Source organism: Chrysochloris asiatica, unplaced genomic scaffold, assembly GCF_000296735.1.
Source record: "Chrysochloris asiatica unplaced genomic scaffold, ChrAsi1.0 scaffold00333, whole genome shotgun sequence".
In the NCBI taxonomy this organism is placed as follows: Eukaryota; Metazoa; Chordata; class Mammalia; order Afrosoricida; family Chrysochloridae; genus Chrysochloris; species Chrysochloris asiatica.
In genome coordinates, this window is record NW_006408851.1 from 313,337 (window position 1) to 327,524 (window position 14,188).

The window sequence follows — 14,188 nt, forward strand, 5'->3', positions numbered from 1 at the left end:
GTTTAACAGCACAACATTAAATAATCAATATTTTTTTTAAATGTTTAGTACTAAGAGGTTCTTAACTACTTAAGGAGGTTTTAAAACAGCTCTAAAGAATACAAAACTAGAAATATAGGGAACACCCAATACTTCTAGAATTGAAGTTCAGTATCCACGTGTGATAGTTACGTTCTGCTTCGAATGTATTGAGCCAGGAGACCCAGTTGTTTGGCAGATGATAGTTAATTCTATGAAAATTGGCTATGAGCAGCCAATTAATTGACAGGATGTTTCCTTGGGAGTGTGGCCTGATCCCAATATAACAGACATGAAGGAAAGACTCGCACTCTTCTTCGCTGCTGGGTTCGGATCTAGCATGTGGATCATCCTCCAACGTCCGGTACTTTGAACCTGAGCCAGTGGCCTTCTCTTTGTACATTTGCCTCTGGGCCTGCTCGCTGAGTATGCCTGGAAAATCGGATGCCCACCAGAGGACCTTGCATGTCTGTTCCTGTTGGTCGGCTCCTGTGCCCCACACCACCGGTTCTGCAGTGGGTCTGGCCAGGCCTTGGTCCACTGTCACCCTGCTCCAGTACCAATGTCCGGCTCTGTGCCCTGAATTGGGATTCCTGCCTTCTGGAACCACCCGCTGATCTTGATTCACCTGGTCTGTCTGCACTTGGAACTCTCCTATCTCTACAAACTTGAGCCTTTTCCTTGATATAAACTTCTCTTTTTTTTTTTTTTTTTAATGTTTTACTGTGAATTATATGATAGTTTACATGAGAGAACTTTAGTTTTACATTCATTCTATCGTATATCGTTTCATTGCCATGGTTCCAATCCCCTCCATACATCATCAACTGACCAAAGGGTGTACCCTGCAAACCCACCCCCTACACTCCCCCGAAACTTCTCTTTATATATATAAGTAGCACTGGTTTTGTTTTACTAGAAAACCCAGCCTAAGACACCCTGGAAAGAAGAAATTTGGAAGAGGGCCTCCTGACAAGACTTACATTTAGAAATGGGTTACTAGTGAGTCTCCCAGGGAAGTACCACTGGGTATTAATAAGACTTCCTAGGAGGCATCATACTGCAATGCCATCAAATTTACCAAAAGAGGAGCGAAACTGGGCCTTCTGTACACTGCAGATCCACAAGTTGAGAAGATCAGCAATAAAAGCCTAGAACTAGGAAAAGAAGGCATTTCTCTGTGTGTTGGAGTGTGTCTCTAGTGTCCTGACAAGGCAAAGAACTACTCTGTTTTCACCTATCACAACCAAAGCTATCCTTACAAGTGAACAGTTCTCATCCACCTCCCAAAACAAGTTCCAGTCACGGATAAATTATTAACTCCTTAAATTCAGTTACAGTTCCATTGGATATTCTGTTATCTATTCTGTATAATTAAGGAGCTCTGGTAGCATAGTGGTTACGAATCAAGCTGTGAACCGCAAGGTCAGCAGTTCAAAACTACCAGCTGTTCTGTGGGAGAAAGATGAGGCTTTCTGCTCCCGTAAAGATTTACAGCCTCAGAAACCCTGTACAGGGTCGCTATGAGTCGGAACCAACTCCACAGCACATAACAACAACAACATTCTGTATAATTAACACAACATCCCTCAACTTGCATGTGAAATAATAAAGTGAAGAAGGAGAGAGAAGAAAAAGAAAACAATTTATGTATACAAATAAACACATACACATGAGAACCAAAGGTAAGTTCTTGTTATGTAACTGGCTCCAGAATTGATATCTCTGACTTCTCTCTTCTACTTCCTTTTCCTTGTCCCCCACCCTCAGCCAGAACCTCAGAGTTCTTTACCTGGTGGAGTGACTACACCTTCATTCCTGAAAGGTCTCAGTACTCTGCAGTCCTGTCCCTTTGGGGATGCTGACGTTTTCCATTTTCCTTTAACACCAATATCTGAGACAGTGCTCATGTCAAGGCTCTCCACAATTCTCTGCTCTAGAATATTCTCCTGACCACTTATATATTAATTTTGTTACAGTTCTCTTCTTTCCACCTTGTGTGGACCAAAACTGGAACCCAGTTCCTTCTTCTCAGTTCCAGAATTAACACACACAGTGTATTTATGACTAACAGAATTTTACAATTTGGGAAAAACATGTGCTTCAGCTACCCAAGAATAAGTATGTGACAAACTTATTGATTTTCTCATCTTAAAAGTCCAACCCTCCATGTCCCAGGAAATTCTGAAGATGGACATTTTCTGATCCATTTTCATGTTATTGTTGTTAAGTGCCTAAAAATAGAGGTAGGGTCCCACACTCAACACAAAATCAAGTTGGATAAAGCAAATTATACTTCAGAGGATTCAACCCCTCTCCTTTCATATACAAACAGTATAAAATGCTCATGGAGTATTTTTCATGATCAAGGTAAAACAACCTTCCACAGTCAAATTCTACCGATCTGAACCAGCTCAAGTAAAAGTCACCTTTTTTTCTTACTAGAGGAACACAAGGCATGAATTGACAATTCTCTGAGTCACACACTCCCACAGTCTCCATCCAAAACCACAAAACATGTGACTCCCAGTGCCATCTAGCTCTCACCTCAAAGTCTTTCACCTTGGGGAGTCTGAAGCTCCAAAGAGAGCCATCATAAAGGGACCCGGACTAAGATAGGTCCTTATGGGGACACAGCCCTGGGGCCAGAGGGGAGTAATGGAGATTCAACCCCTGGGAGAACACCATCACCACCAGAGCCAGATCTCAACCCCTCCTCTGGAGGGCTCATCAACTTATCCAAAGAAGATGGAAATGTGTTAAGCCCACCTATCATGGAACAGATAGTAAGAGATGGGGTTCCTGACCTAATCATGAAATATGGAAAGAGGATCCCAGAGAAGGAAACCTGAGAGAATGAGAAAATATGAGACCCATCAGTCATGTTGTAGAAGGAGACATCCCCACCATCGTAGTTCAGGAAAACCCCCACTTGGCAGGGAATCTGTCTAAGAGTTAGTAATGTATCAGGGTTATTACAGGCACAAAATCCATCTGAAAAGTTTCCCACAACCCAAAAGCCCTTTTCTGGGCTCTCTTTGAACCACCCATCCCTATCCACAGCTTCCCTACAAACCCCCACAGCCCACTCGCTTGTGTCTCCACCTCTGACTTCCACTTCCCAGTAACATCTCCCTGACGTGATGCCCTTGGTGCCCCACACACTGCAGCTGTCATCACTCAGGTTCTCATGGTTGTCCTTCCAGGTCACACTCATGTTGTCCTGAGAGACGGCAAGGTCGCGATGGGCAGACTGTGGATCCAGAGTGACAGACCCTGTAAAGAGAGTTAGCAAATCATGCAAGCTCCTCCCCTGCATATAATAAGCACACAAAACCACCTTCCCTCAGACCTACTTAGTGCCATGATGAGATGGCTAAGCACCCTGAACTGAGAGCTAGTGATTCCAGTCCACAGACCTCCATGCATGATAAGGAACCAAAAGACTGATTTGGGAGTTCGATCCATCACAGTGCCCTTAAGAACCAGTTTGGACTCCCGGGCCTCAGCGATATCTAGTTAGCAACCAACATCTGTCACACTCCCTAGCCTCAGCTACATGACTGCCCCCTCTACATCCCACCCACCACAACCAGTGATGTCTGCATCTGTATCACCACCACCCAGAACTGAAGACGAGGCCAGAAGCTCCCAGACAAGAGGAGCTTCCAGAAAGAACTTCCAAGTCACTCACAAATCTGGAAGTCCTCCTTCCGCCAATCTACAAGAGAACCAACAATTTCATGTCAGAATATTACAGACTTTACACATCAGTGTCAACATCTTTTCTCACAAAACATAGTGATGCAGGAGTTCTAGGGGGAAACATTTTGGAAACATAAAACTGATTTATTTATTCCTAGGGGGAAATGTTTTGGAAACATAAAACTGATTTATTTATTCCTAGGGGGAAATGTTTGAAAACATAAAACTGAATTTTTTTCTCTATCTCTCACACATCCACAACATTCACCTTCCCATGAATCTTCCAAAGAAGGCTAAACTATGAGACTGAACACCCAAGGATTGAGAGGCTCAATGCCTACCTGAACAAAAAAGGTCATTGCCCAGTTTTGGCTATCAAATTCTGCTTTCTCAATCCTTAGCCAGGCAACTACATTTAAGCCTAGGCTTTGTTGAGAAAGAATCGAGGAAATCAAAATTTCCAAGGCCTCAATTTACTTATCAACAGTTGATTGAGCTAAACTTCAAGGATGGCTATAAACAATGGATAAAGAGAAATACAACTGGCTGAACTGAATTTACGGAATAACTGTAAGCCATGTTGTTGATGTTAAGTGCCATGAAGTAGGTTTTGACGCATAGTGACCCTGTATTGGATTTCTGAGGCTTTAAATCTTTTGTGGGAACAGAAAGCCTCATCTCTCTCACAGAGTGGCTGGTGGGCTTGAATCACCAACCTTTGTGGGTAACCTCTAATGCTTAACTTATGGGGCCACTTTGCTCCCTGACTTTAAGCCATAAGGGAATAAAATTCAAGATATAGCAGAAACTGACCCAAATTTAAAGTCAATAGGGCAAATTTGAGGAAAAAAGAGAAGTTCAAAGCATGAAGCACACACAATAGAAGAGCAGACACTAGTGACTTGTCTTTCCCTTTTCATAGTACAGTGGGGAAAAAACACTCAGCTATCCAAAGGAAAACCCAAAATATTGAATTTAATCATCTTCTTCCTCCAAGGATAGCCCAGAAACATTGCAAGCTTTCAGGAGAATCACATTGTGGCAAACAGAATACTAATCACAAAGATGTCTGTATCTTAAAGCCCAGACCCTGTGATTATGTTACCATGCATGTGCCTCCCTCCCTATGGGTCACTAAGTCAACATTGTTGTTGCTGTTGTTATTGTCAAATGTCATTGACTCAGTTCTGACTCATAGCAACCATGTATATAGTGTGACCAAGGAGCAGATGGTGGGTTTGAACTACCAACAAGTGTTTATCCTAGAATTTAATCTGTCCATTCAAGTGAAAGTCTATCCAGATTAAGAAGAACCTAAAATTCCTAAATCCCTCCTTAGATCTGAGGCCATAAAGGATGATGGCTCATTACACAGGATTTCTTACAGAAGGGATTAATAATCCCCTTCACCAGTTCATGTAATACTCCTGCATTCCTGTGAGGACACCTAGCAATCAAGATGGGAGATTTAGTCAAGATTTAAGAGCAATAAATCAAATAGTGGTAGCTAACTGCCCTGTCTTGTAAGCTAACAAAACTGTTGAAGCCACTTACTTTACATTAGTGGATATATGTAATGCATTCTTTAGCATCCTGTTACATCAATATTTGATTGTATTTACTTGGAATAATAAAAAAATTTGATTGTCCTGTCCCAAATTTTGATGAGTCCCATCATTATTATCCTCAGGTTCTTCATGGAGACGTACAACATCTGCAATTCCCTAAGAAATCAGACCTTATAATATTCATAATCTTTTACTTTGCTCTACAACTTACACTGATTGTATTTCAAGTGGCATTTATTTGCCTACCCACTGACCCATGAGGAACATACAGCTTCTATGGTGCAGTGAATTACTTAATACTGCTCATCTAGCCATAGTCTTTGTAACTCTCAGCAAATGATTGGGTGGGCAATGCAAATAGGGTCTATGGAATTCTAACATGGAAATTGGTTAATTCTGCCATCCCACTAGGTATAAAATAGCCTCAGAAGCAGGAAAAGGAGATCTCATTACCATCGAGATAGAAGAGCCAGGGGCAGAATGAGTTCTTTGGGCCCCGAGATCCTTACCTGCTGAACTAACTCCATCCAGGAGACAGAGTTGTGACACCAGAAAAGTGGTGGAGAAGCAGTGACAGCAGACATAGGAACAACAACAGTGTAAGACACAGTGGTAGGCTTCCTGGACCATGGAATGAGAAAGCTGAGTGTCTTAGAGCCAGAGGCTCACTTGTAGAATAAGATATCTTCGGGCACTTAATTGAGGGTGTCAGTTTTGATACTTCATGGAGCTATTGCTGAGCATCTTTGGGTTGAGGCCATTTTGGACACTTATCAGCAGCACTAAAGGAGCTTTATATCATTGCCTAAACAGGACAAAGGCCAAGGGACTGTGTGGTTGAGAGGCCGAGGAGCAGAAAGAGGCCTGTCTGGGCATGGCTGAAGAGAAACGTTCTTGACGGGAAGAACTGTATCCTGAACATTTCTGATCCTGATTTGTAACCTGTTGACTTCACCAATAAACCCCATAATCAATTTTCTGTGAGTTCTGTAGCCATTGCAATGGATTATTGAATTCAACAGAGAAGCAGAGAGTAGAGTGCTTTGGAAGGTTGGTGTGAGAATTGGCCTTGGACTGATGTTGCATTTGATTCTCCTTCCCACTTTTGAAGTCAGAGAAGGTCAGGCGTGGCCCCCGCGCCATTCTTTCAGCTTCTAAAGAAATACTCAGCTGATCTCTACTCAAGCTAAATATTTGAGTCACCTTCTTTCTGCCAAAGGTGTCACATTAGACCCCAGATGGAAAACAGCAAGTCTTAACTTCCCACCTCCAAAACCCAAGAAACAATTGAGAAGATTTTTAGAATTGTGCAGCTATTTTTGAACAGAGATTCCAAAATTTTAATGGCTCAACCCTTAAGAGAAATGATCCCCAGATTCTGGGTCCAGATGGGAATAACCCTGTTCATCATTTTAAATGTGTTCTGTACTCTCTCTGCTCATTAATGAGAGAGAAGGGACTGCCTTTGGAGAGCTAACACAAAAACATAGTGGTCAGCAAAGACCTGTGGGATATTATAGTTTACAACTAGTTCCAGTGGATTGTGCCCCCACCCCACATACATATTCAATTATGAACTACTGCAGCCACTGAAAAAATAATACTGCGATATAGTAATGGATGAAGCTCTTTATGTTTTGTTCCATGTAGTCAATGATTTGTTAAATTCTAGGGCATCCCACCACATGTGGCACTGTTAGATAAACAAGAGACAATTAACCACAAGGTCAATGGCTTAAACCTACCAGGGAAGCTATGAGTCGGAACTGACTCAATATCGCACACCAACCACAACCTCACATCCACCAGTTAAATAGCATCCACCGATAGAGCTATTCTACTTTACTCTCCTCACATTCACATTCAGCTTTTTGAAGCCCAAAATTTATCCACTTTATTACCTGTCATGAGTATATTAATGCACGACTGCTTAAATCTACTGAGCAGTTAGTTACCAACTCCCAAGCCTGATTTCTAAGAAACTCCTTTTAGAAAAAGCCTGACCTTATTTTCCTTGTAGACAGGTCATATCTTAAACATTCCCCAACCTCCTCCAAATTTCAGAGAAGCTGGGTTCTATGAAGAAAAACGTGGCATCAGGATTGGAGGAAGACTCATTAGCAACCTGCCATATGCAGATGATACAACCTTGCATGCTGAAAGTGAAGAGGAATTAAAACATTTACTGATGAAGATCAAAGAGCACAGCCTATGGTATGGATTACATCTCAATGTAAAGAAAACAAAAATCCTCACCACTGGACCAATAAACAATATTCTTATCAATGGAGAAAAGATTGAAGTTGTCAAGGACTTCAGTCTTCTTGGATCAACCATCAACACTCATAGAAGCAGCAGTCAAGAAATCAAACGATGTATTGCATTAGGCAAATCTACTGCACAAGACCTTTTTAAAGTGTTGAAGAGCAAAGATGTCAGCTTGAGGACTAAATTGTGCCTGACCCAAGCCATGGTATTTTCAATAACCTCGTATGCATGTGAAAGCTGGACAGTGAATAAGGAAGACCATAGAAGAATTGATGCTTTTGAGTTATGGTGTTGGAGGAGAATATTGAAAGTGCATGGGCTGCCAAAAGAACCAGCAGATCCATTTTGGAAAAAGTGCAGCCAGAGTGCTTCTTGGAGGCCAGGATGGCCAAACTTCATCTCTCATACTTTGGACATATTGTCAGAAGGGACCAGTTGCTGAAGAAGGATCTCATGTTTGGTAAGGTGGAGGGTCAGAGAGAAAGAGAAAGACCCCCAACGAGATGGATTGGCCAAATGGCAGCATCGATGGACTCAAGCGTGGCAACAATAGTGAGGTTGTCCCAGGATCAGACAGTGTTTCATTTTGCTGTGCATAGGGTTGCTATGGGTCGGTAACCTCTCAATGGTACCTAACAACAACAACAACAACAATGTCATAGTCTCCCATACTGTAGTAATAAAAATGGAACCCTTCCCTAAAGCCACCTCAAATCACAAGCAAAGCTATTGCTGTTCTTGAGCCTGCATATTAGTTAAGACTTAATAACTCAAATCAAACCCACTTTCATTGAGTCAATTCTGACTCACAGAGAACCTATACAGGGTTTTAAGACTCTAAATCTTTACAGGAGCATCTGTTGACATCTTTACTCTTCAACACTTTAAACAGGTCTTGTGCAACAGATTTGTCTAATGCAATGCGTCATATAATTTCTTGATTGCTGCTGCCATGAGTGTCCATGGTTGGTCCCAGCAAAATGAAGTCTTTGACAAGTTCAATCTTTTCTCCATTTACATGGATATTATTTATTGGTCCAGTGCTAAGGATTTTTGTTTTCTTTACATTGAGGTGCAACCTGTATCAAAGTCTGCAGTCTTTGATCTTCATCAGTAAGTATTTTGAGTTCTCCTTGTTTTCAGCAAACAAAGGTTGTATCATCTGCATATCGCCAGTTGTTAATGAGTCTTCCTCTTATCCTGATGCCACATTTTTCTTCATATAATCCAGCTTCCAGGATTATTTGCTCAGCATACAGACTGAATAAATATAGTGAAAGAATACAACCCTGGCATACACCTTTCCTAATTTCAAACCAATCAGTATCCCCTTGTTCTTTTGGAACAAATGCCTCTTGTTCTATGTACAGGTTCCTCATGAGCACAGTTACGTGTTCTGGAATACTCATTCTCTACAATGCTTTCCATAGTTTGTCATGATGCACACAATCTTATGTGTATTATGACTATGCTTTTGCATAGACATTGAGATGTAATCCATACCGAAGGCTGTGCTCTTTGATCTTCATCAGTAAATGTTTTAATTCCTCTTCACTTTCAGCACAGTCATAAGCTTATGACTATTAGTTAATATATCACAGATAAACATCTTTCTGCTATTCTCTGCTTTCAGCCAAGATCCATCTGATGTCTTCTTCCTTCAGCAATGATATCCCTCATTCCACATACTCTTTTGAATCTGGCGTGAACCTCTGGAAGTTCTCTGACAATGTATGGTTGCAGCTATTTTTTTAATTATCTTTAGCAAAATTTTGCTTGCATGAGTTATCAATGACATTGTCAGATGATTTCCGCATTTCATTCAATCACCTCTCTTTGGAAAGGGCACAAATATGGATCTCTTCCAGTCTGTTGACCAGGTAGCTCTCTTCTAAATTTCTTGGCAAAGATGAATGAGTGCCTCCAGTGCATCATCAGTTTGTTGAAAGATTTTAATTTGTATTCCACCAATTACTGGAGCCTTGTTTTTTGCCAATGACTTCATTGCCCCTTGGACTTCTTCCTTCAGTATCATTGGCTCTTGATCATATGCTACCTCTTGAAATGGATGAAAATTCACCTTTTCTTTTTGGTACAGTGACTCCGTATATTCCTTCCATCTTCTTTTGATGTTTTCTGCACCATTCAACATTTTAGCCATAGAATCCTTCATTATTTCAAGTGGAGGCTTGAATCTTTTCTTCAGTTCCCTCAGCTTGAGGAATGATGACATGTTCTTCCCTTTTGGCTTTCTAACTCCAGGACTTTGCTCATTTCATTATTATATTTGACTTTGTCTTCTCAAGCTGTTTTTTGAAATTTGCTTTTCAGCTCTTTTACCTCCTCATTTCTTCCATTTGCTCTCTTTGGAAAACATAAACTTACAATCTGTGAGACTATTACCAGAAAACCCATGATTTTGCCTCATGTTAAATTTATAGGTCCAAATATAGTTCAAGAAAGCCAAAACCAGAATCAAGAAGATAGGATTCTCCAGGTCAAAGGAATCTAGAACCAAGGACTCCTTAAGGAAAATCTGACTCCTAAACTGGCTGGTGTCATTTCTGAAATCTTCTGAAGACCTGCCATGCCTCATCTACACAGTCATCACCTGAATCTGATCCTTCCTGACAACTGAGCTCTCCATTGTCACTGAGAGCAAAAACAACTATGTTTCAGAGGGTACTGCTAACCCAAATAGTGGCCTGCACTGGAAAAATGGACCCAATGAGAGGAAGATCCTTGTACAAAGGGGAAATCACTGCACTCTTAGGATGTTGTTGTGAAGTGCCCTTGAGTCCATTTCAACTCATAGCAACCCTGTACACAGTTCCCAAGGATCAGCTGGTGGATTTGAACCACCAACCTTGTGGTTCCCAGTCCAGTGCTTATCTTACAGTGTTACACCAGGAGTCCACAGGCTTAGGATTAGTTGTTGTTGCTAAGTGCTGCCGAGACTGTTCTGACCCATAGCAACCCTGCAGAGGGTTTTTGAGGAGCTACTGGTGGGTTTTAGGATAGAGGCTATAAAAGTGACAAGGAGAGGAGGGATACCAGTCTTATCCTGGGGTACGAACGACTGAAAGAGGATGACTCAGGCTAAAGGCAGAAGCCAGTGGAGATGTGAAAAGTAAGGTCACAAATAGTTAAGAGTCACTTACCTGCATACAGCTGGGCCTTACTCCAGGCTGAAAGGGAACACACCCTAGTGAGGCTAAGGCCATGATCAGCATGAATCCCCTGGCCACCCACCACCTCTCTGTTCTAAAGGTGTGACTATGCAGAGGGAGACAGATCCTGGAAAAGAAATGATGAACAGTTGAACACAGAACTGGGCAGGAATGGTAGGAAATTTCCATGACCACAGGTCAGGAAGCCAGAATTACACTTCATGGTCTACATTGTGGGATTTGAGCAAGTCACTTACCTGTTCTGTTCCTCAATAACCTCAAAAACTCCTATCCTACCTGCATCCCACTGACAATCAAAAGTGCATGTGAAGTTATTTTAACAAATAAAATACAAATTATTCCATAAGAGTAAGAAAACATTGCAATATCTAGCCACTTTCTGAAAGATACGTATCTGGAAAATTAACAGAAGGAAGAATGAAAAAGGACAAAGATATATGGCAAGTTCCAGAGTAAAATTGGCCAACCATTTTATATATATATATATATCCCCCAGGATAATAGTCCCTGGATCCTGGGGAGCTCTCAGTTCTTGTTACCACATGTCCCTGCTTACTCATCCCAGTCCTCTCCCCATCACTTTCCATCAGGAGCTACAGAAGACTGACACACCCCAAGAAAAGGGTTGTTGAGAGGTCAGTAAGTCTCAGACCTAAACTACACCATTTCTTTATAGAGCTCCTTACATGAAGCCCCTGAGCATCTGCCTCTTAGCTTCCAAGTGCAGACTGAGAGTCAGCTGCACTGAAGACTCAACACTGAAAATATGGGACACAGGCCAGTGCTGGAGTGAGAAGACCCAGGATGCATGACAGATTCCAGTTCCCAGCACTGGGTGGGAACAGAGTCCCTGACCCAGGAGAGCCCCAGGGGCAGGATTCCGCTTCCCATCACCTTCCACTTCTGCCCCAGGGAGCACAGTCCTTATATCTATGCCAGAGAGGCACAGGGAGAGGGGACACCTGGACCCAGGTGGGATGGGAGACCCAGGGACATTTGGAGAGTCACTCACCAGTGTGGTAAACAACCTTCCTCCAGTCTGAAAGACAATACACAGGAAATGAGGTGAACTAAGAACTCGAATGTCTTGCCCAAGGGGGACACTGAGAGTTCAGGAGGAAGAGAAGAACTTACTCAGCTCTCTCTGGAGTTCATCTGAAAGATATGGCAAAAAAAAAAAAAAAAAGCATGAACTCTATGCCCCAAAAAAGGAAAGACTGTGCTGGAGAACCCACACAAAAAGACTCCCTCCGTATACTGCAGAAACTCCTTCTAGACCCATCTGAGCCCTCATGGCCCATAGCACCTCTCCAGATCTCCTGAGATTCCTGTTCTGAGTAAGGACCCTGGGTCTCCTGGAAACCACTGCTACCAGCTCTGTTCCTGCCCTCAGCTTTTCCTCAGAACACCAGCTCTGCCCTCCCCAGTCTAACACAGACCCTCCCTCTCTTACCTGCCTCCTTCATGGCCAACTCCAAGTCATTCTTGTCTTTCCCCTTTTCCTGCTGAAGATCCTCCTGATTCTTCTGCTCCTGCACCTTTGTTGAATGTTCTTTCTTGAGAAAATAGCCAGCACCTAAGCTGAGGAGCATCAGTATGGTCAGACTTACTGCAAAAGCTGGCATCCACGGAGAGACCTGTGGGAAAAAGGGCTCTGTGGCCCGCCAAAGACATCATTAGGGTGCACCCCAGTTCAGTTCAGCCCAGTAGAATCAGATCCCCATTCTCCTCTGCCCAGCCCAGCTTGAAGCAACAACAGTGCTGACCTGGAATGAAAATGGCCTTCACCTTCTCCTGACCCAGGATGGGGTTGAGGATGGAGCAGGTCACGTTCTCTACAGAGCTGTCTCTCACCACCAGTGAGGCCTCCACTCTGAACAGTCCAGCAACATCCTGGGCTTGGGCCTCCGAAAAAGCCAGGAACTTCTCTCCACTTAGGTCTTTCCACTGAACTTGGGGCTTCGGGAACCACCCAGAAGCCGTGCATACCACACGGACCCCATCTTCCTCTTGTCCTTCTATGCGTACTTCAGGGTCAGAACCCACACCTGCAAAAAGAAGCTGTGGAGCCAGAGCAGCCACTGTGTCCCTAGTGCAGGCCTCGGACCCAGAAAGCATGACTAGTAGGAAGCCATTGCTCTTGCATTTTGGAGGTTCTATGGAAAGGCCTCCTAGTGTGGCATTGTAGGATCAGAATTGGACAACGAATGAACCACAAGGTTAGCTGTTCAAACCCATGAGCAGCATCTTGAGAACCCTATACAGGGCCGCTGTGAGTCGGAATTGACTAGACACATTTAACATGGGAAGGCCGCCACCTAGTGATGGTAGGGACAAGACCACACCACGTGAAACCAAAGAAAAAGCATATGGACTCTTTGGTGAGCTCTGAGCTGACACTAAGGAGCCTTTTGGCATGCGGGTTAAACATTAGGCTGCTAAATGCAAGGTCAGCAGTTCAAATCCATGCAGATTTACCACCTAGGTAGGAGACCCTATAGAGCAGTTCTACTCTGTGCTGTACTTCAGAATCAACTTGAAAGCAGTGGGAGACTGGGGACTACTCTTTCCAACCACAGAGGTGGAAAGACTGAGGGACAGAGAAAAAAGGAGACAAACTTTCAAACTTCTTTTCTTGACATAAAACTCCAGACCAGGTCAGGATGGCGTCATTATAAACGTTTAGAGGATATAACTTGTTATATAGGTTTCTGAGGCTGTAAATCTTTATAGGAGCAGCTGGTAGAATTGAACCTTGTGGTTAGCAGCCCACGATGCTGGCACAGAGCAGGGGCTCTATATTTTTACACTGAATAAAAGAATGAACAAGTCTGCTTTTCTGAATTTATAAAATAAGAGGTTGAATTAAATCATCCTGAGGTTGCACCCAACTCCAATCCTTCAGGACTTTACAATATATAGAGCAAGTCACCAACCTGCCACTTTCACCTCCAAAGGGGCCTCTTCATAGAAATCTCCCTTCTTGAAGAAGCAGGTGTACATCCCATCGTCAGAAACCCGAATCTTGTTGATGCGTACAGACGCCTCTCCCTGAGTGAGGAACTCTCTCACCAGCGAGGTCCGCCCTTGGTACTGTGGCATCTGCTCCTCCTTCTGCTCCTGCTGGTTCTGATAGATGAACACCGCTTCTGAAAACTTGGACCGGAACCACCGCAGCTCCATCTTCTCCACATTCATGGGAGGAGACAGGGAGCAGGGCAGTGTGGTGTCCCCACCCAGCACTGCCACAATGGGGTCCTTGGGGCCATTCACGAAGAACTCCTCTGTGGATACAGACATGAGAAAGAGAAAGCTGGAGAGATGCAAGGTGATGGGAGAGAATACGCAGTCAACTTGGAGAGGACCTCTGGCTCTTAAAGAAATAAGCTGTGACCCGGTCAGGAGGTCAAGACCCTGTGGGCCCAAGCGTTGTCGACC

General features: G+C 43.2%; 1 protein-coding gene across 1 annotated transcript; it reads right to left on the minus strand.

The window, feature by feature from the left end:
- Positions 1-2,628: 2,628 nt before the first annotated feature.
- Positions 2,629-14,050, minus strand: LOC102813398 (butyrophilin subfamily 1 member A1-like). Its single transcript, XM_006875661.1, has 7 exons — positions 13,687-14,050; positions 12,517-12,798; positions 12,204-12,404; positions 11,606-11,680; positions 10,721-10,747; positions 2,788-3,294; positions 2,629-2,657 (listed from the first exon to the last, which is right to left on the minus strand). Exons 1-7 carry the CDS (start codon positions 14,048-14,050, stop codon positions 2,629-2,631), a joined length of 1,485 nt encoding a protein of 494 aa, XP_006875723.1.
- Between the last annotated feature and the right edge of the window lie 138 nt (positions 14,051-14,188).

What these genes read in the sequence shown, in the direction of transcription:
- LOC102813398 (XM_006875661.1), bottom strand. Translation starts at nt 14,050, where the DNA reads ATGTCTGTATCCACAGAGGAGTTCTTCGTGAATGGCCCCAAGGACCCC. An exon ending in GTTGGCCATGAAGGAGGCAG is followed by an intron (nt 11,681 to 12,203) that starts GTAAGAGAGGGA and finishes TCTCTGGCATAG; the next exon opens with ATATAAGGACTGTGCTCCCT. An exon ending in TAAGGCCCAGCTGTATGCAG is followed by an intron (nt 3,295 to 10,720) that starts GTAAGTGACTCT and finishes CTCTCTTTACAG; the next exon opens with GGTCTGTCACTCTGGATCCA.